Source organism: Thalia democratica, chromosome 9 (assembly GCF_965202585.1).
Source record: "Thalia democratica chromosome 9, ktThaDemo2.hap1.1, whole genome shotgun sequence".
NCBI classification, from domain to species: Eukaryota; Metazoa; Chordata; class Thaliacea; order Salpida; family Salpidae; genus Thalia; species Thalia democratica.
The window spans coordinates 2,487,984-2,515,366 of NC_139173.1; the positions used below are offsets into that span (position 1 = coordinate 2,487,984).

General features: G+C 23.9%; 1 protein-coding gene and 1 pseudogene across 1 annotated transcript; both read left to right on the forward strand.

Annotated features, from left to right (window-relative positions):
- The first annotated feature begins 2,014 nt into the window (after positions 1 to 2,014).
- Positions 2,015 to 3,873, forward strand: LOC145844309 (uncharacterized). The gene is made up of 4 exons (XM_082951701.1): positions 2,015 to 2,069; positions 2,403 to 2,576; positions 3,508 to 3,680; positions 3,838 to 3,873. The coding sequence occupies exons 1-4, from the start codon at positions 2,015 to 2,017 to the stop codon at positions 3,871 to 3,873; spliced, it is 438 nt and encodes a 145-aa protein (XP_082807827.1).
- Positions 3,874 to 3,919: 46 nt separating this feature from the next.
- On the forward strand, positions 3,920 to 24,989 carry LOC145844310 (uncharacterized; annotated as a pseudogene).
- Positions 24,990 to 27,383: the final 2,394 nt, after the last annotated feature.

The following is a 27,383-nucleotide window of genomic DNA, read 5'->3' on the forward strand; positions in this document are numbered from 1 at the left end:
ATGTAACTTTCCAAACTACTTTTTTGAGCAAACTTCTTACTACAAACTTCGCATTAGAAATCTTTTTTTCACTATGAACTAACATATGTTTTAACATTATTTTTCCGAGTAAAATATTTGTTACACAACTTACATTTAAATGATTTTCTTTCGTATGAGAAACGAAATGCCTTTTTAAGTCACCATTTCGAGCAAAATTCTTAAGGCAAACATAACATTGAAAATTTTTCTTCCCAATGTGTACAAACATATGTTGTTTTAAATTATGCTTTAGAGTAAAACTCTTTTCACATACTTCACATTTAAATGGTTTGACTTCTGAATGAATTCTATTGTGTATTATTATATTAGACTTATTTTTTAAAGTTTTCGTACAAACATCTCATGAAATGTTCTTCAAATTGTTTTTAACTAATTTTTTGTTTTCCATATTCACAAGAAGTTTTAAAAATAGCAATGACTAAAAAAATATTTTTTTAGTTTCAAAATTTGGTAAAAATTTAAAATCAATAATTTTTCTTTAACCACAGATGTTTTTGTGTTAAAACTTTATTCTGACTAACGGCGTTTCAATGCTCTCAAATAAATTATTTATTTGAGAAATACGTTAGTTTGATACAAATAGTTTAAAAGACTTAATATTTGCTCAATATACATAAACTATTTCTTGTTTCATTAGTTTGTAAATAATTTATCTTTAAAATAGTTAATCTTTAACTTTGCATTTAAAAGCTATGTATAACTTAAAGATTACAAAAATACAAATAAACAAAAAACATAGAAATCTAATCATTATGTTTTGAAATTAAGATACAAAAGACTTGAGAAGTTTTAGATAAATCATTAATTTAGCAAAGTTGTTGAATGTTATGTATAAGTTTTAGATTAATCATTAGTTTAGCAAAGTTGTTGAATGTTATGTATAAAATAAACAAATTTTACTAAAAATTACTGTAGAGTCGATTGTAAACTAGCTTTATAATATTTTTGTTGTTAGTGACTGCTTTGAAAAAAAGTTAAACTTAAAAAGCTTTTTATTTATAAACTGTGAGTTGGATTAAAAAAAGAGTTGATAAACTGCTTAAAAGCTTTATAAAATAACCTTTTTAGAATTAAAAAAAAAACTTACTAAATGTTTATACTCAAAAAGTACAACATCTTATGCATTGATTAGTAATTGTTTAACTAATTTAAATTAGTTATAATTTCAATAAAACTCATTAAATACTACTTACTTATCATTGATGTTCATTCCTTATAATTTTATTAAATTTAAAAATTTAATTGATACTAAGCTTAAACATATTTCTAGTTTAGTTATAGCTTTTAAAAATTTTAAACAAAAAAATTTTATTTTTTATTTTTTTGTTGTTGATATTCTGCCATCTCATTGTGAACTGGGAAATAGTGGAAGTGTAAAAATAGTTAGAAAAATTTGTTTTTGTGTTGTTTGAAAAAAACTTGCAAATATGAATCATAGATAATACAAAACATGATTCATTAAGGAGTCTATTTAATTGCGGTTTCGTGAGATTAAATTATACCTATAACAAAATCAAATTCAGTCCTGGATAAGACGTTAAAATGTATCCGTGGTGTGCGACTAGATAAATAAAAAGTTTATTGGTACATCAGGTCCTAGGACCAAATAGTTTGAGCGCTTTTATTTTTGTCGTTAAATAAACAATGAGAAAAAAGTTACTTGATATCTTCGCTATGTTTAGCACTATCGTATTTAAGCTCTACCAAATATTATTATGCCATTTCAACTAAAAATTTTAAGGTAGTATTTTTTGATTTTCATCGGTAAAGTTAAAAATCTTTTAATTTAATTAAAAGTTAATTAAAAATATGTAAAAATTAAAAAATCAAACTTGAAAAAAATAAACATAAATGTATGAAATCAAATTAATTGGAGAAAAAAACTTAATTTTAAATTATAATTTTTAGACAATTTTGAAAACTAAAAAAATATCCTTTTAGTCATTGTTATTTTTTTAAACTTGTTATGAAAATGGAAAACAAAGAAGGTGTTGAAAATAATTTTAAGAACATTTCCTGTGATGTCTGTAATAAAACATTTAAAACTAAGTCTAATTTGAGAAGACACAACAAGATTCATTAAGAGTCAAACCATTTAAATGTGAAGAATTTGACAAGAGTTTTAATCTAAAAGTAATTTGAAACAAGATATGTTAGTACAAAGTGGGATAAAAAACTTTCAATGCTATGTTTGCCTTAAGGATTTTGCTCGAAATGGTGACTTTAAAAGGCATTTTGTTTCTCATACGAAAAAAAAAAGCATTTAAATATGAACTGTGTGACAAATTCTTTACCAAAAAAAAGTAGTGTGAAAACTCAGATGTTAAATCTTACTAGAATCAAAGATTTTCAATAAGAAGTTTGTGATAAAAGGTTTTCTCGTAAAGATTATTTAAAAAGTCACATGTTGTCTCATAATAAAGTTAAAGCTCACAAATGTGATACTTGCAGAAAAAAGTTTGCACAGAAAAGTGATTTGGTCAATCATTTTAGAATTTATTTAGGAGAAAAACCTTATGATTGTGCAGAATGTGGTAAATGGTATTCACAAAGTTCTGGTCGTAATTGGCATATACGTACTCATCATAAGAAACTAACCAAGGAACAACAATCAGAACTGAAGTGTAAAATATATAGAAGCATTGTTTAAGACTACTTGATATAAATAAAAGTTCAAATACTAAATACTTTTAAACTTATTATAACATTGTCTCAACTTTAAAACAAGATCTACACCTTTTATATAACTAGTAAATCTATTTTGACAGTAATTAAAGCACTTATTTATATAATATAGGTCTTTTGTATCTTAGTTATTATACATGTCAGTAGTTTTAATATTATAACAAAGGGTTTAAATAAACTAAATGTAGTTATTACCTTTTAAAAACCTTTTAAATCTATAGACTTATATTTTAGTTTTAATTAATTATTTTTAAACTTTTTCACTATATATGTATATAATACACGTTTTAAGACTTATGCATGATAATTAATTAAAATCTTTCTGTAAATACGATATGATAAAAAAACTATGAAAATTGAAGCTCTTATTAAACGTGTTAATTTCAAATCGTAAACTACTTACTGAATAATAAATAAGCGGTTGTCGGATTTGACCGAATTTTAACATAAATCACATCTTAATAAGCGGTTCAATTTTTAAATACAAATTTAATAACAACCTCCATTTGTTTAGCATAAAAGAACTTAAATTTTTCGTAACACCAATTTGCAATTTCAACAAAGTAATTTTTAAGATAATATATTACAGTTTTCATCGTCAAATTTATTATAAACCTGCTTTTTATGAATTTTTGTGAAAGTTATAATAATTTAACACTTATTATTTATAATAATTTAATAAGATCGGTGATTAATTTTCAAAAGTCAGCAATTTTTATAAATTGAATTTTTTGTAGTTATTGTTATTTTGTAAATTTTTTGGGAACATGGAAAATAAAGAAGCTGTTCTAAGTAATTCGAAGAACATTTCTTGTGATGTTTGTAAGAAAACATTTATATATAAGTCATATCTTATTAGACACAACAAGATTCATTCAGGAGTCAAACCGTTTAAATGTGATGAATGTGAAAAGAGTTTTGCTCAAAAACATCATTTGAAACAGCATATGTTGGTACATAGTGGTAAAGGAGACTTTCAATGTATAGTTTGTCTAAAACAATTTTCTCAAAAAGGCAAACTATACAGACATTTTGTAGCTCACACAAAAGAAAAAGCATTTAAATGTGAACTGTGTGACAAATGTTTTACTCAAAAATGTCATATTAAAGAATGTGATGAATGTGAAAAAAGGATTTTCAGTGTGAAGTTTGTGAAAAGAAATTTGCTCGAAAGCATCATTTAAAAAGTCATATGTTGTCACATACTAAAGTAAAAGCTCATGAATGTGATATTTGCAAGAATAAGTTTTCACAAAAAAGTAATTTGGTTGATCACTTTAGAATTCATTTAGGAGAGAAACCTTACCGTTGTGCAGAATGTGGAAAATGGTTTACTCAAAGTTCTAGTCGATGTCGGCATATACGTACTCATCATAAGGAATTAACTAAAGAACAACAATCAAAACTGAAGTGTAAAATATATAGAAGCATTGTTTATGAATACCTAGAAAAGTAAAAGTTTTAAATACTAAATACTTATAACTTATCAGAACAATATCTAAGTTTTAAAACAAGTTATACTTTTTTTTACTGGTTAATATTTTTTATAAATAGTTAAAGCACGTTTTTATATAACATGTGTCTTTTTATTATAGTTGAAATATATGTTAGTTGTAATAATTATAGAAGTGTCTAAACAAGTTATCGGCAGTTATAGCTTTTTTTTATAAAAATTAGAATCATGAAAATGTTATTTAGTTTTGATTATTAATTTTCTTAAAATTTTTATAATTTGTATATATATAAAAATTCAAGACTTAAATATGATAAAAGATTATAAATTGAGCTTTGATTGTATTTTATTATACGTTTTTAGTACCATAACCTATTCATTAGAGTCTTATATTTTTTGTTATCTGCTTAACATTTGATTTGTCTTAAAATAAAGTAAAATTACTATTTAACTGCAATGTATACAATACTTTTGTGTTTATAAACGTATATCCTTAAACTTCCAATTTACTATGATTTATATAAACGTAACTTAAAATATACATTTATGTTGATCTCACAACTATCATGTTTGTTTGAATAAAACAATTAAATTTGTTATATTTGTTGTTAAAGATTATTGCCAGAAAACTTTATATAGATGTAGAAACACATTAGTGTAATTTTTGATTTCAGTCGATTTGTAGTTAGAAAAATGGCAAAAGTGTTGTTTTATTAAATAGATAAAATAAAAATAAAATTTGATCTTAAAATTTAACTTTTTATACTTTATTTGATTTAACGCAACTGATCTTTTGATGTTAAAAGAACTTTGTACCGAACGATTTCTTTTGTTTTATAGTTTTTAAAAAGAATATATTTTGATCTATAAATAAAAATGACATCTCAAATAAACCTTAACTTTTTTTGTAAAGGTTTGTTTTGCCGAGCTGCCGCATAGACAATTTACATCTTTTTACTTGAAGAAATTAATATCTTATTAAGTGCATATAAATCGGTGATTGAATTTGATTTACCCGGAGTTTATCTCTCGTCAAAAAACAAAAATATACCTATATTGAAGTTTTACGTCGTCTAGTAAAGTTCCAACCAAACAAATAAATTTAATTTCTGTTCACAAACAAACTATGAACGAAGGAATTGCTGCAAATTCCTTGATATAATTCCTTCGCTAATTTTTCATTCATTACTATTAACTCTGTTTTATATATTTTTTAAGTAGTGATTTAGTTTCTTTTGTATCAGCTTTTATAATAAACTTAATTTTCTTTGTAAGTGTATGACTAAAACATTAAAGTTTTTTATTTATTATTTAGGATTATAAGAGGTTGATAAAAAACTTAATATTAAAACCCTCTTATTGTTTGTATTTTGTAACTACATCATTTTGAAAGCTACTCGTAAATAAGGCACTCAGATTAGATTAATTTTATGGTTACACGTATTTTAGAGCACGTTATACTTTACTACATGAAAACAATGTAAATATGTGTTTACATTCAAAACCACGAAGTGTCCGTTATGAAACTAAACTAATTTGCTCATCTTTAAGCAGTCAACATAAGTAATGCACACCATCATCAATGATAATCTTAATAATTCAAACAAGGGTTAAGAATAACGCTGATTTTTTATTCAAACGCTATTTAACAGCAGTTTAAGTAGGCAAGCTAAGTTCAGCAGTTAACAATGGAAGAAATTAAAGAAGATTGCAAAACGAAATTCAAAAGATGAGTATCAGATTAAGTCAGTCTAGATCACCACATTACCAATGTTAGATGAACCTATTATTATCAGAACATTATTGAACCTTTTAATGAGCTTAAGTGTTTGGAGAGCAATTTAAATAATGTAGTAAACCTTTTACCCTATAAACACACCCGTATATTTATAGTAGGGTTTACATCATACGTCTTGATAGCAAGATTCGTTTTATAATACAGTGTTGTAAAAAGTTTTTTTTTTTTTATGTTGGCTTTTTGACCCACCCAAATGCTGTTAAATGTTTTTTTTTCAGTACCAAGCCCTTATTTCGGCAATTTTAAGATGTCTTTCTCTCTCTTCTCTCAAATATATTGTAAAAAGTAACGGACTACAAGTTCAAATTTTCGAGTTTGGCTTGTGGGCTGGCTTGTTGATTTTGGTTTTAGCATTGTTTGTTTCGACTTTGCCTTCACTTTAGCTTTGTTATTTTCTGAGTTTTTTGATCACCATTGTTACTAACGTGACAGTATACATTGTAATGAACTTTGATTGTTAAGCCGAATTATTTTATTTTGTATTAACTTGCTAGTACAGTTTGTTGTATTATTTTGCACATTTATTTATTGTATATACATTCTAAAGTTATTGACTTGAACTAAATTATAGAAGTAGGCTAATTTTCTAAATACCTTATAAAACTACTTCAATAAACAATACTTTAGGTTCAATCAGCACTTATAGCATATTAGAATAATATAATAAGTTGAATTTACACTTTTAAATACTTTTCCAAATAACGAGATCAGTCTAGCACTAGCGTACAACTATCTGATGATATCGATATAAAAGAGCGTTATAGTCAGTAACTGCCAGTCCCGCGTTACATATTTACCAAGCATATCCTCCGATCAGTTTATTATAAACGTAACAATCTATTAATGTATAAGAAGCAGTGCTTTTGATTATGAAAATTAAAATAAAAATCAGTATTAACGTTCATTATTCTTACACCAGGTAGTCATAAACAATGCGTCTATATATTATACATTTAAGTTCGGACTGCTGCTTAGTCAGTTCCTTATGAACATTGTGTATATGATAATGTACAGAATATAAACATAATGCTTTAACCTTTAAAAACATTAATGTTCTTAGGTATACAAATTAATTCGAAAGTTGTTGCAAAGTTTGTAAAGCTATATTTAAAGTAAACTCTATGTTTCAAAGTAGTATTAAGATAAACTTAAACAATATAATGATCGTTTTAAATATTTATTAATTACAATTACAGAAGACGATAGTTTTTAGATTACAGTAGAGAAATTGTTATTAAACATTTTTGAGTAAAATTTTGGCTCTACTAAACTTTCATTGAACTTTAATATGATATTTTTACTTGCCACAATTAATGCTGTAATAAATTAAAAAATTTAGAAATGATAATACACATTTAAAGTATTAAACATTAGAAAAAGTTTAATTTTTTTGACCAATATCGTGTCGGACAAATAAGTAGACAAAATTTATTGTATACACTATAATACAAAATTTGTTCTCAAAATATACTTGTAAAAAGACTTCAAACTTCTACAATAGGACTGTTAACTTTAATTTTATTAATAACTTAGTTAGAATCTCAACAAAACTAACTGAAACTACTCAACTTTTACAATTCAAATTATATAACAATACAAGTTTGTTTAGCATTAAAAAAAATTAAACTTAACTAAACAACAATTTACTTTTAATAAAGTTTTTAAAATAATTTTTGTTAGGTTTGATTGTTTGATTTACTATAAACATGCTTTTCATAAAGGGTTGTTAGTTATACTATATGAATAAAAACAAATGTATTAATATTGAAACAATTAAAATCATACTATTTATAATTTTTTAATAAGGTAAATAACTATTTGTTATAATGTCAACAATTATATTAACAAGTATTCGAACCACCCGTCCATTATCAAAAAGAACCTACCAAAAATGATCGAAAAAAGACTCAATAGACTCTCAAAAACCAAAGAAATTTTCAATGAATCAATAACTGGATACCAGAATGCTTTAACCAACTCAAATTTCAAAGACAAACTCATATACTCCAACCACCAAAACAACCAAAGCAAAAAGAAACCAGCACGAACAAGAAAAACAATCTACTTCAACCCACCCTACTGTCAATCAGTAAGAACCAATATAGGTAAAGCTTTTCTGCAACTAATAGATAAACATTTCAAAGAAGACCACAAGTTAAACAAAATAATAAACAGAAATAATTGTAAAATTTCGTATAGCTGCATGAGCAATATTAAGAAACTCAATCCAAAAACACAATCGAAAATACTTAAAAACAAGAAACGATGATCCAAACGAAACACTTTGCAACTGCCGAAAAAAAAAACAAATGTCCCCTTAAGAATAAATGCTTAGTTGAAAATGTGGTATATAAAGCGACAATCAAATCGGAAAACGAAACAAAAAACTATTTAGGCTCAACGGGTGGAACTTTTAAAAAAAGATGGTACAACCATATTAGTGACTTTAAAAACTATAAAGAGAACGGAACAGAATTATCGAAGTATATATTGAAGCTTAAAAATAAGAACATTGTATACAAAATAGATTGGGAAATTATTCACCACATTGGCAAAGCAAAAAACCCACAAAGCATTTGCAGTACTTGCATATTAGAAAAGGTCGCGATCGCTAAAGCAGACAGAAGGGATAATCTAAACAAACGGTACGAACTCTTTTATTCCTGCCCGCACTTCCGAAAACTCCACTTCAAAACTTAAATTACTCGTTCGTAATACATGTTTTATGCATGCTTTTTAACTTTTGTAACTATAATTTTCTTAAAGTTTTTTTTTTTTTTCTAAATTATTAAAGCAAAATTTTCAAATTTTGGTAACTATTACAAGCACAAAATTACTTAAATTTACAATATTCAAGTCACAATAAAATTTAGCTTGATTAAAATGCATCTTAACTTAAGCCCACTTATTATTATTAACCTTTTACTTATTTATTTGTGTTGTTCTTTGATTTTTAAATTTAACTAGAATTTAAACTTTGCCAAAAATTCAAACTTAGTACCATAATTTAAATTGTTTTGTTTTAAGGTAAAAATTTGTTTTAACTGTAAGCTTTCATATAAAGCATTTGAACGGGAATTTAAATTTTAATAACGTTTAAAAGCACAAGATTGTTCAAATTTTCAATAATTACGTCACGATTAAAATAAGCTACTTCAATTTCAATTAAATTTTAAGCTCATTTCATTAACTACACTTTTGCTTAAGCAATGTTTAGACTGTAAATTATCTAGAAGAAAAAAGAAAGCTACATACATCTTTGATTATTATTATTATTATTGTTGTTATATTGGTTTTAAAACTTAGCTAAAAATTTAAACTTCTACTAAAACTCAGTCTTAATATTAAAATTTGTTTAGTTTCTTAAGTAAAAATTTTCAGTAATAATTTGTTTTTATTTTAATTTAATTGTTTAAATGCTATTTTCCATGACTGTCACATATCTTTTTTTAGATTTATTTAAGCACTGACGAGGTCTTTGACCGAAACTTAGTTTGCAAAATAAATTTTTGAAAGAATAAATATAATGTCAACACTTTAAATTAAACATTATTTTAGTTATTGTTAATTTGTAAACTTTTTGTTTACATGGAAAATAAAGAAGCTGTTGAAAATAATTTGAAGATCATTTCATGTGATGTTTGTAAGAAAACTTTTAAAACAAACTCTCATTTGATAAGACACAATAAGATTCATTCAGGAGTCAAGCCATTTGAATGTGAAATATGTAAAAAGAGTTTTGCTCGTAAAAATCATTTGGAGCAACATATGTTGGTACATAATGGTAAGAAAGACCTCCAATGTTATGTTTGTGGTAAATTATTTTTGCAAAAGAGCAACTTAAAAAAACTTTGTTACTCATACAAAAGATAAGGCATATAAATGTGAACTGTGTGACAAATATTTTAGTCAGAAAAGTAGTGTGAAAACCCACATGTTAGTTCATACTGGAATCAAAGATTTTCATTGTGAAGTTTGTAATAAGAAGTTTGCTCGAAAAGATGTTTTGAAAAGTCACATGTTGTCACATACTAAAGTTAAAGCTCACGAATGTGATATTTGCAGGAAGAAGTTTTCACATAAAAGTGATTTAGTCAACCATTTTAGAATTCATTTAGGAAAGAAAGCTTATGGTTGTGCAAAATGTGGTAAAAACCAGTTCTCAACGTTGTAAGCACATACGAACTCATCATAAGGAACTAACTAGGAAACAACAATCAGAACTGAAGTGTAAAATTTATAGAAGCATTGTTTATGACTACCTGGAAAAATAAAAGTTTTAAATACTAAATATATTTAAACTTTTACAGAACAGTATCTCAACTTTAAAACAAACTATACACCCATTATTCTATATTCAATCTTATTTTTAAACAGTAAATCACGTTTTTATATAATTTGTGTCTTTTTTCATTATAGTTAATATATATGTCAGTTGTTATTAATTTTATATGTTATTTACAATAAACTGTCTAAACAATTTATTGGTTGTTATTGTTTAGTTAAAAAGTGTTAAAATCATTTTTAGTTCTGATTATAACTTGTCTTTGACTTTTATACTTAATACACACACTTTAATGACTTTAAATTTATTATTCTATATTTATTATTTTTAAATTTGACTTAAATGTCCAATTTAGTTATAATGTTTACCTAATTACAAACAATGATGAAAAAAATAAGTAAAGTGAGCTCTGAATGTATTTTATTAAAAGTTTTGTTTTATAGTACAACCTATTCAATATAAGCTATTTTTGTTAATCATTTAACCTTTGATTTGTCTATAGATAAGTAACTGTTTTACATGAAATGCATTGTACTAATATAATTTATATACTTATATAAACAATGAACTTTAAATTTTAAATTTAATATAATTTCATAAGCGTAATTTGGCAAAATACTCAATTATGTTCAACTCACAACTATTATTTCTGTTTGGATAAAATGATTAAGTTTGTCAACATCATTGTAAAAGACCATTTCAAGCATTTATAATATAGATGTAAAAAATTTTCAATTTATTGTTTAACATATACCTAGTAATCAATTAAACTTTAGAATTAAAAACTGAAGAAGTTTTAATATATGAAAATTAAATAAAACAAATTTTTAATTATATTATCTAAATTTAATCTTTTTAACTCTTTATTGTTTTTACACAAATGATTTTTTCAAAATATTAAATTAAAATTACGGCATTGGACGTTTGTTTTAATTTATAGAATTAATTTATTTTGAAACTAAAAGTAAAAATGAAATCTATGAAAAAAAAACGTTATCTTGAGTTTTTGTTGCTGATCTGTCGAATTTGTAAATATTTTTTTAGTAGTCAACATTCGATTGTATGCGTACGAATCGGCGTTTGAATTTAGATTGTTAAAATAACTCGTTTATTATTTTTAGTCAAACAAAAAATATTGTTTTTAAGTGAAGTTTTATGTCGACAAATAAAGTTCAAATTAATCAAGTAAATTTTAGTTTCTGTTCATAAACAGACTATAAACGTAGCAATCGCTGTAAATTCTTTAGTAAACTTCAGTATGTCAAAATTTCAGTACGTTCGTTTATTTTTTTCTTTACTACCATCGCTTTATTTTATATATTTTACTTGTGTGGTTATTTAATTTGGTTTATATCAACTTTTATCATAAATTTTACTTTGTTGTGAAGTATATGACGAAAGCACTTTAGTTTATCATTTACTATTAAGTATTATAATCTCTTTTTTTCGTATTTCCTAACTACGTTATTTCGTAACTTACCCGTAGGTTAGGTTAATCAATTAAAATAAGATTTTTTTTTGAGACACGTATTTTAGAGCGCAGTATTCTTCAATCCATAAATACATTTAAGACACCCGGTGCTTATATTGAGTTAAGAGTCTGAAATCTTCATATTATTTTTTAAACAGTCAATATAAGTAATGCACACGATTATCAATGATGATATTAATACTTCACACAAGGGTTAATGATGTTGAATTTTTATTTAAATGCTATTTACCAAAACAACAGTTTAAATAGACTTAGTTCAGTTTTAAATACGCAAGTTCAACAGTTAAAAAAGAAAGAAGTTAAGGAAGATTGACAAATGAAATTCAAAAGATAGTATCAGATTAAGTCAGTCTAGATCACCACATTACCAATGTTAGATGAACCTATTATTATCAGTTATCTAAATCATATAATTATATTTTATAAATCAGATAAAATTTATTTGTTTGGATACCACATTACAAAGTACTGTATTTCTTTTACCCCATAAAAACACCAGAATGTCTATATGTCTATAATCACATCTCCAATGTTAGATGAATATAAATAATTTTAATTAGCTTAAGTGTTTGGAGACCATTTTAAGTAACGTAGTAACACACCCGTATGTTTATAAAGTTTACGTCATACGTCTTAATAGCTAATTTCGTTTTTATGACAAAGTTTGTTAGAAGTTTTGTTAGAAATTTTCAGTTTTTTTACCTTAAAAATGTTGAGTAACGTTTTTTTCAGCAACAAGCTCCTTTTTCGACAAATTTAAGATGTCTCTATCTCTCTTCTCTCAAATTACTCCCTGTTTTAAGTGATGCATTCGTTTGATTTTGGCTTACTCGGCTTGCTTGTTGATTTTGGTTTTTGCTTGGTTTGTTTCGACTTTGCCTTCACTTTAGCTTTGTTATTTTCTAAGTTTTTTTTTTCAACATTGTTACTAGCGTAACGATGTCAATTGTAATAAATTTTGGTTGTTAAATATTTTATTTGGTATTAATTCGCTAGTACATTTTGGAATATTGTTTCAAACATTTGTTTGTTGTAAATACATTTTAGACTTAAGTGCAATTATCCAAGTAGTTTAATTTTTCTGAAGACCTTTTAAACCTACTTTAATGTACAATAGTTTAAGTTAACTAAGAGCTTTGTAAACCTATGTTAATAAACAGTAGTTTAGTTTCAAACTAACACTTTTAATTTATTAAAATAACAGTATAATTTTAATTTACACTTTGTAAACCTACTTTAATAATTAACGAGATCAGTCTAACACTAGCGTACAACTATCTGATGATATCGATATAATAGCGCGTTATAGTCAGTAACTGTCAGGCCCGCGTTACATATATAACAAAGCATGTCCTTTGACCAGTTTATTACAAAAATGACAATCTAACAAATTATAAGAAGAAATGTTTTTGATTCTGATAAGTAGAATAAAAGTTCAGTATTAAGGTTTTAAAACGAGGTAATCTTAAACAATACTTTTGTATATTCTACAATTCAGTTAAGATTTCTGCTTAGTTAAATTCTTTGAACCTTATGTATATGATAATTTACAGTAAATAAACATTATGCTTTAAATTTTAATTTTAAAAACATTAAAGTTCCTTTAAGTATATAAACTAATTCCAAAGTTATTGCAAAGTTTGTAAAGTTTTGTTATAAAAAAGTTTAAAATAAAACGGTAAACTTTAAAGTAGTATTAGATTAAACTTTAATAATATAATGATATACGAGGTAATCATAAACAATACTTTTGTTTATTCTACATTTCAGTTCTGATTTCTGCTTTGTTAGTTTCTTTGAACCTTATTTATATGATAATTTACAGTAAATAAACATTATACTTTAAGTTTGACCAGAACATATAAATGCAGATGTAACGGTAAAATTTAATATAAAAAATAGTAAGTTTCATTTCTTCGAATTGTTGAACTAGTTTGATATATACTATTTCTGTAGTTACATTTGTTAAATTACTCAAAAAAACTAAAACATCTTAAAACTTGAATTTCTTTTAGTATAGATGTATTTAGCCGATATGTTTGATATGATATATCGGGTCTAAAGTTTTTTATATTAAAAATTAAGTAATAACTATGAGTTGTGTTGTTTCCTTTTTGTTGTTATATTAAGACTATACAATTTTTTTAGTCTTGCTCTTTTAATATAGTTTTTGATAATAAATATACATTTTACAATACTAAATAAATTAAAACATTAGTATTTTTTAGTGCTTCTAGTACAAATAATTAAATAAAGTTTACGCAGTAACTTTTTGTGTAGAATAATTAAATTAGAACAAGCAAAATTTTTCAGCATCAAAATGCGAAATATAGCCACAGCACAACCTTACCTTTTGTAAACATTTATTATCAATATTTTTTATATTTATATACAAGTTAAAAGTACTTGATACTGAACTTTTACATAAATGAAATTGATTAAAATATTTAAATATTATTTTAAATTTAAGTGTAGTAAATAGTTGTTTTTATAACGAAAACTAAACGATTACTATTTGTTTATTTTTTATTAAAGTTTTGCGTATAGTAGTTATGGTAAAAAGTTTTGTGTTAAAGTTTTAGTAAAAGATTTTATTAGCTTTTTTATTATAGATAAAACTAAAAAACTTTTTTTATCATCTACTTTATATTTTTAAACGATAGTAAGTTTATAATAATTTTTATTTTTTTAAACATAAAATAATCATACATATAGATCATGTTAACTTCATAAATTTATTGCTTTAGGATGTAATATATGACAAACTATTTCTCATTATTTTTTATATTAGTAAAATTAATATTTTAATTTAATTTTTTTTTGTAAAATACAAAGTTTTTTAAATATTGCTTTTATCTTGTGGATAAATATACTCGTGAGGTTTTCTTGAGTCAGCATATGAATTTATAAATGATTTTAAGAGAAAATTTCTCATCACGAATTTCACATTGAAAGTCTTTGATTCCTGTATGAATTAACATGTGTGATTTCTAATGAATTTTTTAAGTAAAAAGTTAGTCACACAGTTTACATTTAAATATCTTTTATTTTGTCTGAGTAATAAAATATGGTTTTAAACTGTTGTTTGAAAAATAATATTTTCCGAAATTTAACATCGGAAGTATTTCTTACCACTATGTATTAACATATGACGTCGTTGATTAAGTTTTCGATTAAAACTTATGTCACATTTAAATGGTTTGACTCTTAAATCAATTGTGCTGCCTATAACAAGTTGTGACTTGTGTTTGAAAATTTCTTACAAAAACCACAGAAAGATTTTTATAAACAGTTTGTAGCCTTTTCATTATTTTCCATGACCACAATTAAGTTTTAAAATTAACAATAACAGAAGCAACAAAACAATTTTGATCGTTTACTAAAATAAACTATACAATAGATAAAAAATTTCAAAACTTAAGATTTTTTAATAACTCCATATTCGTTTATTAATTTTCTATTGAGTTTGTTTAAGCGGCTTTAGGAAACCAACCTTGAGCTGACCTAGAAAATTTTAAATAGAAAACTAATAAACGAATATAGAATTACTTAAAAAAATATTTAAATAAGTTATAAAAAGTTTTAAGTTGTTTAGTAAATACTTTGTTTCATATTTATAACAAAAGCTAAAGAAAAAGAAACAATTAAGATAACATTCGATTTCATTGAGAAACAAAGTGTTATTTGAAACTTAGAGTTTTAAGTTTATACCTAATTTTGCATATTTTATAAGTCACAGGTTACAATTTAAAGGTAAAATAAAGTGATAAGTTATTATATTTTGTTTCATTGTTTCGATGAACTTACTTAACATAAGTCAACTTTACAAAATGAAAGTAAAAGCATTTTGTGTACCATATTTTATTAATATTTAACATTTTGACTTGTCGTATAACTGCTTTTCAATTTATGATTTATATTAACTAAAACAAAACTTATTATCACTTATTATAAGAGTAATTTTTTAAATAGTGTAAAATAAACATTTTTTTCACAAAGACTAATATAATTTTTTAATTATTATGTTAGTATATACTACTTTTTAACTTGAGATTTTCTAATTTTTTTCTCTTAAAACAATCTTTATAACGGCTCAGGCCTAAAAAATAAAAAAAAATATTTTGAACACATTGTTTGTCTACTTAAAAATATTGTATATGGTTAACATCAATATTAAAGCGTGTAATATTTGCTACATGAACATAAATTTTTTGCTGTTTTTTATTTTGTGCATAATGTATCTCAAGTTTTGTTCAACTTTATTTTTGGATTAAAAGCATATGTATATTAAATGATTATAAAAATATCTACTGATATACATGAACAACCAAGAAAACTAATTATTATATTGTAGTTTTAAAACATAAAATGTAATAAAGTTTTAAACAAGTGATTAGTACAGAATATGTAAAAACAAATAAACGTTTTACAAAGTTATACTATAGTTCTAATCTAACATTACAACAACTTTTATTGTCGATGAATTTAATTTTTTGAAATAACTAATTATACTTAAAAAATTATTTTCTAAATGTTAAGTTTTTTAAACAAAAAACAATAAATTGACAAACTGTTTTCGAAGCTTTATAAAATAATCGTTAGGAATTTAAAATATACTTGTAATTGTATATAATCAAATAGTACGAAATATACAATATTAATTAGTAATTATTTAAAAAGTTTATGATTGTAATAAAATAATAAAAAACTACTTACTTGTCATTGTTAAGTTTAATATATTATAAATGAAGTTCAGATACTAAGCTTGAACATATGTCTAATTTATTTGTAGTTTTCTTTTGGAAATTGAAAAAAAAAAAGTTTAGTTTTATTTTGAAGTTGTAATTTTGTAATTTTATTGTGAACGTAAAAAAAATATGGAAGTAATGATTTAAAAATACTTATTGTTTTGTAGTTGTTGTTTTTGTTATTTTATTGTGAACGTGGAGAATAATGAAAGTGCTTAAAATAGTTTTAAGATATTTTTTGAGGATTTTGTAAACCTAAATATAAGTCAAAGCTGATAGTACACAAAATAGTTCATTCGGGAGTTAGACCATTTAAGTGAGGTATTTTTAATTTCATGAGCTTAAATAATGACTTTAAAAAACTTAAAATTTTAAGTAGCCTTGTTTTAACTCAAATATTAATTTTCAGTTTAAAAGTAAGTTTTTATAGTCATGTTTATTATTAGATTTTATTGTTGAAATTATCTTCCTGGACATGACTTTAAACTGTATTCTGGTGTATGACTCGAGAACCGAAAGATTTTTTCGTACACCAGGTCTTTGGACCAAATATTTGAGTACTATTTTTTTCCTTCAATAAACAATAACCTTCTATCTGCTTTATATAAAATTACTTATTAAAAACATTAAATTTAATAAACAAAATGTATAAAAACTAAATAAGTTTGGAAAATATTTTTGTATTTATTTTATAAGTTTCATGGAAATTTAATAGAATATTTATGAAGCTTTCTAATAAAACAGTTTTACTTTTAGTTATTGTTTGTTTTATTAATTCATTGTGAACATGGAAAATAATAAAGCTGTTAAAAACAATTTGAAGAACATTTCCTGTGATATTTGTCAAAAAACTTTTAAATACAAGTCATATCTTGTTATACACAAAAGAATTCATTCAGGAGTCAAACCATTTAAATGTCAAGTATGTGAAAAGAGTTTTGCTAAAAAAGGTTATTTGAAAAATCATATGTTGGTTCATAGTGGTAAAAAAGAATTTAATTGTGACGTATGTGAAAAAAGTTTTGCTCAAAAAGGTAATTTGAAACGACACATGTTGGTTCATAGTGGCAGAAAGGACTTCCAATGTTATGTATGTGGAAAGTATTTTTCTATAAAGAGCAATTTAAACAAACATTTTTTAACTCATACAAAAGATAAAGCATCTAAATGTGAACTGTGTGACAAATTATTTGCTGCAAAAAGTCATGTGGAAACTCACATGTTAGTTCATAGTGGAAACAAAGATTTTGAATGTGAAGTTTGTAATAAGAAGTTTGCTCGAAAACATCATTTAAAAAGTCACATGTTGTCACATACTAAAATAAAAGCTCACGAATGTGATATTTGCAAAAAGATGTTTTTACAAAGAAGTAATTTGGTTGATCACTTTAGAATTCATTTAGGAGAAAAACCATATGGTTGTGCAGAATGTGGAAAATGGTTTACTCAAAGTTCTAGTCGATGTCGGCATATACGTACCCATCATAAGGAACTAACTGAAGAACAACAATCAGACCTGAAATGTAAAATATATAGAAGCATTGTTTATGACTACCTAGAAAAGTAAAAGTTTAAAATATCAAATACTTAATAACTTATCAGATCAATATCTCAGTTTTAAAACAAGTTATACATTTTTTTAGCTAATTAATCTTTTATATAAATAGTTTAAGCACGTTTATATATAACATGTGTCTTTTTTATTACAGTTTAAATATATGTTAGTTGTAATAATATAAGTGTCTAAACAAGTTATCGATAGTTATAGCTATTTTTAAAGAAGTTAAAATCATAAAAATATTATTTAGTTATGATTGTGATTTGTCTTATAATTTTTATAATTTCTGCATAAGATTAAAAAGATTATTATCTTCAGTTCTTCATACTTATAACAACAAGCTTTTAGTAGTACAAAATTGTAACAATTGTTTAAAACATTTTCCTTATAAAGTATTAGCTTTAATAAACAATGAAATGTTATTAACAAAAAGTGTCTGCAGTCAGTTATCTATTTTCATGTTTTATTTTCAATTTCCTAAATCAAAGTTAATAATTAATTTTGAATAACTGATAAATATAAAAGGCTTAAAATATTGTTTTTTAATATTCAAACAGTATAGAACAGGGGTCGGCAGGCAGTTGGTGGTCGCGGGCCAAATTTTAAGTTTACAAAGTCTTCGCGGGCCGCAGTTTTAGTTTTAGTGACATTTGAATAATCTTTTAGTTTTAGTCACACTAGAGAAAAGTTTTACTTTTATTCACCTTATCATTTTAAATAACTTTTAGCTATACATAGAATGACTATTTAAATTAAATTAAATAAAATTAGAATAAAGTTTACATTGAATAATATACTTAAGTGTTAATAAACTATGTACTTTCATAAGCACTTACTAAGTTAAACTTAATACTTTTGTAATTTTACATACAATTTAACTCTCTATAAAAACCAAACTTGAAAGACAATTTATTAGTTACTTTTGTATATTTCTTATATTATCAACCCCTTTTTTCATATTTCTAAGAATATTAACTTCAATAAAAGTTTTTGCGTGTTAAATAGTATACATTTATTAAAAAACTTAGTAATTAGTTAATTTAATAAAATTAATACCTGTTTGTATTATAGAAAGCTAGAACAAATTCTTTATCATAATTAATTCTTGAATACTTAAATAAAATATCTTATTAGTAACTAGTCTTTTACATGCTTGTCACTTAAAAAGCAAAAGCGTCTGAGTTGTATCAAACCAGCCGAAGTTCATTAAAAGTTTAAAAAGCTAGTAAATCGTTGTAAATCTTGCTCAAGTACCTAGTAAAAATATCATCATCATTAAAAAGTACATAAAGTGTAAAAAAACAAGAAAAAACTACAATTAGTAAACTACACTACAGTCATAAAAACTATTCTGGGAATTCTAAGATTTATTTAAAGTGTTTGAAATAAAAGTTTCACACACATCTGAGTTTTCAAGCTTTTAAAACAGCCTGTTGGTGTAGCAACTCAGTTAAAATAAAGTTCACAACATAAAGAAATAACGAAACTTATTAATAGTATACAAATTAAATGCCAAAAAAATATAAGTCAGCTGGAATAGACAATTAACTTTCTTAAACATTTTTAACAAAAGTATAAAACTTAATTGAGTCTTTAGCGAAGAGAAAAACCTCTTTTTTATTAAGCATTACAGGAATTCTTTATCTGCAATAAGAATTTAAAAATATTAGTTATAAAATAAAAGACGAGCAACAAAAAAAAAACGTTAGTTAGGAGTTATCGCGAGAAACGATAAAACAACAAATCACCAAAGTCAGTTCCAACAAAGCACATGATTATCTTCAGTAACTACAGAATTATCAGAAAAAAGTTGTTAAGGCAAGTTATAAAGTAGCAAAATTTATTATTAATAATGAGACACCGTTTATAATTGAAAACTTTTTTAAAGAATTTTTGTTGGCAGTAATGAAAAAATTTTTTTTATTTCTTCAATGACAACAAAAAGTTCTATTTAGGAAATGCATTAAGGTTATAAAGTCGCATAAATCAAATTATGACTTTAATCAATATGTTAAGATGAGAGCACTGATAGAAAAACTACTGCTCATCTGAGAATTTTTAAGAGATGTTTTTCAACTTTGACACTTTAGTATAATTTCTTGGTTTAGTTCAAACACGAAGCACAACAATCGGTGAAATTTTACAAGTAAAGGTGCAATGCACCAAAAGTTTTTAGAAGTACAATTCTTTCTTTTATTTTTAGTATAAAGTTTAGTTAAAGTTTAAAAAGTGTCTTATAAAGTATATCAATATTAAAAAACACTGTTAAGCTACTTTAGTATATTTTTTAATAAAGAAATGTTTATTTGCTAATTTTTTTTGTTTCAAATCGAAATTTTAATACTTTACATGTAAAAATTGTTTGAAACTCCAGGCTTTTTCAAAAATTCTCAAGTTCGATTTTTTTTCCAAAATTTTAAAACATAAATTTTCAAGTTTAAAGCTTGAACTTCATATATTATAACATATATTATTATAACTGAAACTTACACTTTGGGTTGAGCAAAACTTACATCATAAGCTTAATTTGCCACTCTTTTAAGCAAAAAAGCCAGCCTGAATTAACAAAAACATTCCTGATATTTTTGTATACAAAAAACAATTCTAGCCGAAAACTTGTAAAATGACTTAGTAAGCCTGAGATTTGAAGTCTTCAAATAGTGATAGTCTGAGTGTGTGTCAATGTTTATAAACTATCCCTAAGTCTAGTTTATATGTTATATAAATTCTATTTTACAACAGCAAGTAATTATCTGAAAAAAGAGTGCTTGAATTTAATAAGTTAGTTATATTATACCTATTTAAACTAAAAGGTAGCTCCAAAAAAAAGCAAATGTGTGTATTGATATGCAAAGCATAAAAGTTAACTTAGTTTGACAAAATCAATGTTTGAAAAATAAAAATGTATACCTAACAAAAACTATATTAGTTTATGTCATATATATTGTTTTAATTGTGTCTGTACAAATTTAGATATTACATGTAGAAAAAACAAACTTAGAATATAATGCATAAACTAAACTTAAACTAACTAAAGTATTTTATAAAAATTAATTTAAAATATTAGCATTTTTTTAAGTTGGTGTGCATATAAATTAGTTCAAGTGCAAAGAAAACTTCTAAAAAATTAAAATGTGTCAAAACAAAACTTAAATAAACCTTTTTTTCTTATTGCTATGTTATTTTAAATGTTTTTACACTAAAACATAACATTTACAAATAAAAAACATATAAAAGAAACTTAGGTATAAAAAATATTGGAAAGAATATTTAAGCTATAAAGAAATGACACTTTAGTTAATTACTGTGCATTACTTTTGTATAAAATGGAAAACATTTGCATTTAGTTTATTTGATAAATAGGTATAATATAACTAACTTATTAAATTCAAGCACTCTTATTTCAGATAATTACTTGCTGTTGTAAAATAGAAGTCATTAAGAAGCTCAGAAAAATATCCTGATAGAATGCTAATTTGTCGTTTTCACATTTTTAAATTAAAGTAGCAACTTCTTCTAATTGTTTTTAAATGTAATACAGAGACTTAAAACCAAACTAAACCAATTAAATCGAAATACCGAAAAAAATTTTACTTGAAATATATTTTTGCTCAGCGGGCCACTTTTACATGCTCGCGGGCCACAAAATTTTCTTTCGCGGGCCGCATTCCATTCAAAAAATAACGTGCTCGCGGGCCGCAGATTTACCCTTCGCGGGCCGCAATTGGCCCGCGGGCCGCAGTTTGCCGACCCCTGGTATAGAAGGTTTAATAGCTGTGAATAACTATTTAATATCTAAAAATGAAATAATAAATAAAACATTAGTTCTATAATAAACTTTACCAATAAATAAGAATAAGTAGTAGTAATAAAATTATTTTCGTGCTGACTAGTTTTACTTTCTCTAGTTTGAATGTTCTACAAATAAAAGCTGTGCATAAACTTGAATTTACTAGAACTTTTACTGAACTTTTCACTGAACTTTTACTAGAATAGCTTTGTTTTAAAGATAGGATTTCATAAATTATAAATGTGTTATGACACAAAAGTTTTTATCTAAAATGTGTTACAGCTGATTTTAAAGATTTTCCATCTCTAAAATACACTAACGATTTATAATGTTTAAATATCGTAAATTTTTTTGAAAACAGTTTAAATTAAATGATAATCTCCTTAAAAAATATAAACTGAAAACAAATTATTCTGATAGTTTGTAAAGTTACACTGTAAATTCAACAGTTTTTATTAAAAATAATAATTAGAAAACACAAACAAGTTTATCTACAAGTGTAATGTCTAAAATTATGCAATAATGTAAAGTTTTTTTTAAGGGGTAGCACATGCTCCTAAAAGCTATTCATAAGTACAAATTATTTAAACTATAATCTGGGAACATAAATACGAAAAAGTAAAGGTTAAGGTCATAAAAGGTTGTAGAGGTTAAATTATACTTATGAATAATTAGATTGTACAATAGTTGATCAAACTATAAAGATTTAAACCTTTTTATAGTTAGTTATTGTTTCGATAATATAGTAAGATAAAATAACTATCTATTCACAAAAAATAAAAGTTCACATTAAATCTTTAAGCTGTTTTTTTTTGGCTAAACAATTGATATATCAACTGTATAAAGAAAATGTTATGCTATTGTACAGTTTAGTTAATTAAAACATACCAGAGACACTTTTATTCGAAACAAAAAAATACAATAATATAAAAATAAGACAATTGTGTACTTTTTATTTACATTATTTGTTCAACTTGATATTTTTAAGTCAATATTTTGATACAAAGATACAACAAAGTAAATAGTAATTTAGATGTCTCTTTTGTTTTAATATTTTATGTAGTACATAAAATAAGTAGGAATGTACTGTTATAATTTATAATTTGTTTATTATTTATATAAATATTGGTTTACATGTAAGTTGAATAAAAAACCTGAACACGAGTCTACAAAACTCTAAATTCAAAAACTAAAACAAAATTATTTGGAAATACAATAGTATAAAATAAATCATTTTAAAGCCTAAATATATGAATTACTTTATAGCCTTATTATTTGCTAAATATTCACAACTTTTTCCTGTTTTTTTAGTTTGTGAAAAATATATCTTAAGCTTTAGTTGGAATTTAAAATGTATGTTTATTCAACAATTATAATATATTAATAAACATCAAAAACTTTGAAAACTAGTTATTATCTTTTAAATTTAAAATGTAAAAGATTAAAAAGTTTTGAACTAGTGATTTGTATAGAAAATTTATTAAATGTTACGTAAAAATAAACAACATTTTATTAAAATTTACTATAGAATAAGATTGTAAACTAGCATAAGACTGTTTTTATGGCTGATTAATTTTACCTTAAAAATAAATTAGAGTTAAAAAGAGTTTTTATAAACATTAAGCTCGTTAAAAAAAAAACAATAAATTGTCAAGCTGTTTTCAAAGCATTTTAAATTGATATTCTAAGAATTGAAAAGATGAAAATTGTTAATTTTATATACTCAAAAAGTACGATATGTTCAGTACTAATTAACGATTTAAAAAAACTGAGAAAAAAAAAGTTCTTACTTATCATTTTAAATAAAATAAATATTTTAATTTATGTTTATATTTCTCTAAAAAGTAGTAAATTAAGTTCTGATACCAAGCTTAAGTTAAAACTAATTGTAGTTTTACAATAATTTGAAACAAGAGATTTAATTATTTATTTAGTATTTAATATATTGTATACGAAATTAATAATGAAGCGTATACAAATAGTTTTAAAACTATTTCGTCTGCTATTTGTAAGAACTCTTTGAAATATTAGTCACAGCTGATAGGACATAACAGGTTTCATTTAAAATTCAAACCATTTAAATGTTTTATGGAAGAGATGAGCTTAAGTTATAATTTTAAAAAACTCAAATTATATAACGTTTTCGCTATGTTTAGCATTAACAAACTTAAACTTTACTAAAAATAAATTTACAATTTTAACAAAATGTTTGAGTTTTTGTAATTGATAAATTTTTAACTTTAAATTTATGTTCTATTTGCTTTTTGCGAAAGTTACGAAATCATACTTATAAAATTATAAACACAAATGTAAAAAATTAAAACTATTTAAATTTTTTTTTAATTTAACTTAATAAGATTGATGATTACTTGCTAGATTATTTAACAAAAAATTAAATGAAATAACTTTCATATAGTTGTTGTTATTTTGTAAACTTTTTGTGAATATGGAAAATAATAAAGGAGTTGAAAAAAATTTGAAGAACATTTCTTGTGATGTTTGTAATAAAACGTTTAAAACAAAGTCTAATTTGATAAGACACAATAAGGTTCATTCAGGATTTAAACTATTTAAATGTGACGTATGCGAAAAAAGTTTTGCTCGAACAGATTGTTTGAAACAACATATGATGGTACATAATGGTATAAAAGACTTCCAATGTTATGTTTGTGGTAATTTTTTTTTCGAAAGAGTTATCTAAACAAACATTTTTTAACTCATACAAAAGAAAAAGCATTTAAGTGTGATCTATGCGAAAAGACTTTTACTCGAAAAAGTAGTGTTAAGACTCACATGATAGTTCATACTGGAATCAAAGACTTTCAATGTGAAGTTTGTGAAAAGAAATTTGCTCGAAGAAATTATTTGAAATATCACATGTTGTCACATACTAAAGTAAAAGCTCACGAATGTGATATTTGCAAGAAGAAGTTTTCATTTAAAGGTAATTTGGTCAACCATTTTAGGATTCATTTAGGAGAAAAACCTTATGGTTGTGCAGAATGTGGTAAATGGTTTACCTATAGTTCAAATCGATGTCAGCATATACGAACTCATCATAAGGAATTAACCAAGGAACAACAATCAAAACTGAAGTGTAAAGTATATAGAAGCATTGTTTATGATTACCTCGTTTAATAACAACTTTGTAAATAATCATGAAGAGTAAATTTCACTTCTACTATCTTTACTAGTTGTATCGTTTTATAAAGTTGTATTTTTTTTATAAATAATATGTTAATGTATCTATATGAACACAACTTATTTTATAATAACTATTAACATTAGTGGCTTCATTTATAGTTTTACCTTAGTCCAAAACTTAGTGTCTATATAAAATAATGTTGTTATATTGATCTTGTCTGGTTAAACTTAATGCAATATTTATGAATTTAAATTTAAGTGTTTGTGTGAAAATAAAAATACATCGTTACAATTTTAACTCTACAAATAAACTGTTTGAACCTTAAACTTGGTTTTAAAAATTTTGTTGTAAATTTTATTTTGCGCACAAAAACTAACCTGCTATTTTTGTTAATGTTTTAAAACATTATTTAATGTCTTGTCAATAAAAATCATAAATTGTGTAAAGACCAAGTTTTTACTTAACGTATTTTTACTTTAAGTAGAACTTTTCACTGATAAAATAGTTGTTATGTTTTCATTTAGTTCAACAAACAAAAAATTGAAGTTAATAAAGTAATAATGTAATAATAAAGTAACAATTTGTTTTTCAAACAATTAGAAACAATTTTTTTCTTTTTCCATGTTTGCAATAAGTTTAATAAATGCTAATTATGAATGTTTCAAATCAGTAATATAAAATGTGGAATAACTACAATAAATATTTATCAAACTTAGTAATATAATTTATCAATAATTAGATAACAGTTAAACTGTTTTATGATTTTGGTTTCTCATTGAAAACAAGTGATAAAAAAACATCAAATAAAAGTCATGTATATATTAAACATCACAAAGCAAGGTAATGGATAAAAATATATTTGAAAAATACAGTTATACTCTTTAAAGTAATTTTTGTTCTGTAACATGTTTTTAACTTAACACAAACTGAAAAAGTCATGTAACTTGAATATGTATAGTAACTCATTCTGATTTATAAAATTATCTATTTATAGTTTTAATACGAGAGTCTAATATACAGTACACTAAATTAGTTTTGTGAAATCAACTTATAAACTATATTGTTGTTTATAGAACAACCAATTTAAAAGAATCAAAATAGTTATCAATATTAGAGCTGTATTTTTAGTACACGATATAAATCTAAGATAGATTGTTCTGAAAAACCTCACTACTCTCACGGATAGTCCTTTAAATATAATATAGATTTACAATTTAAACCTATTGAATCGCAGATATAACATCTTTTAAAATATATAAATATTAATAAAATAATATAAATAAATAATAAATTATATAAAATATAATATTTTTAAATAAATAAACGTATTTCAAGAGTATTAACTTTTGATTAATTAGTCTTAGGTCTGCAAGCGTTTAGAAACAAATATAGTTAAGTTTACTTACGTGTTAAACGCTAAACTTGAATGCAAAAAAGTACTAAAATATTAAAGACTAATTAATTTATCGATATTCAAAATAATTTAGACTTGAGAAAATACTTAGGGTTTAGAAATTAAATAATATTTGTTTTTACACAACTTGTTAACTTTATTAGTAAATTTTTCATTTTTGTTCATTTATTTAAAAAGTAGCCTAGTAGTAAAAGTAGTTAAAAACATATTTGGTGACTTTAAAGATTTAAAATGTGTAAAAATTGCAACACAGATTCATCAAACTTAGTAACTTAATTTATCAATAATTAGATAACAGTTAAACTGTTTTATGATTTTGGTTTCTCATTGAAAACAAGTGATAAAAAAACATCAAATAAAAGTCATGTATATATTAAACATCACAAAGCAAGGTAATGGATAAAAATATATTTGAAAAATACAGTTATACTTTTTTAACTAATTGTTTTCTGTAACATGTTTTTAACTTAACACAAACTGAAAAAGTCATGTAACTTGAATATGTATAGTAACTCAATCTGATTTATAAAATTATCTATTTATAGTTTTAATACGAGATTCTAATATACAGTTCACTAAATTAGTTTTGTGAAGTTAACTTTTAAACTATATTGTGTTAATAGAACAATCAATTAAAATAATTAAAATACTTATCATTATTAGAACTGTATTTTTAGTACATGATATAAATTTAAGATAGATCGTACTGAAAAATTTCACTACTTTCACAGAAAGTCCTTTAAATTTTCAGCTCAAACCTATTGAGTTGCAGATATTACATTTTTTAAGATAAATAAACGTATTTCAAGAGTATTAAATTTTGATTATTTAACTTGAAGTTTGTAAGCGTTTAAAAACTAATATAGTTAAGTTTACTTACGTGTTAATCGCTAAACTAAAAAAAAAGATAACGAACATATTAAAGAATTGTTAATTTGTAAATATTCAAAACAGTTTAGACTTTAGCAAATAC

Coding starts and splice junctions, on each gene's coding strand:
- LOC145844309 (XM_082951701.1), top strand. CDS start 2,015: ATGGAAAACAAAGAAGGTGTTGAAAATAATTTTAAGAACATTTCCTGT. Junction 2,070..2,402: donor GAACATTTCCTGTGATGTCT/GTAATAAAACAT, acceptor TTCAATAAGAAG/TTTGTGATAAAAGGTTTTCT. Junction 2,577..3,507: donor TTATGATTGTGCAGAATGTG/GTAAATGGTATT, acceptor TGGAAAATAAAG/AAGCTGTTCTAAGTAATTCG.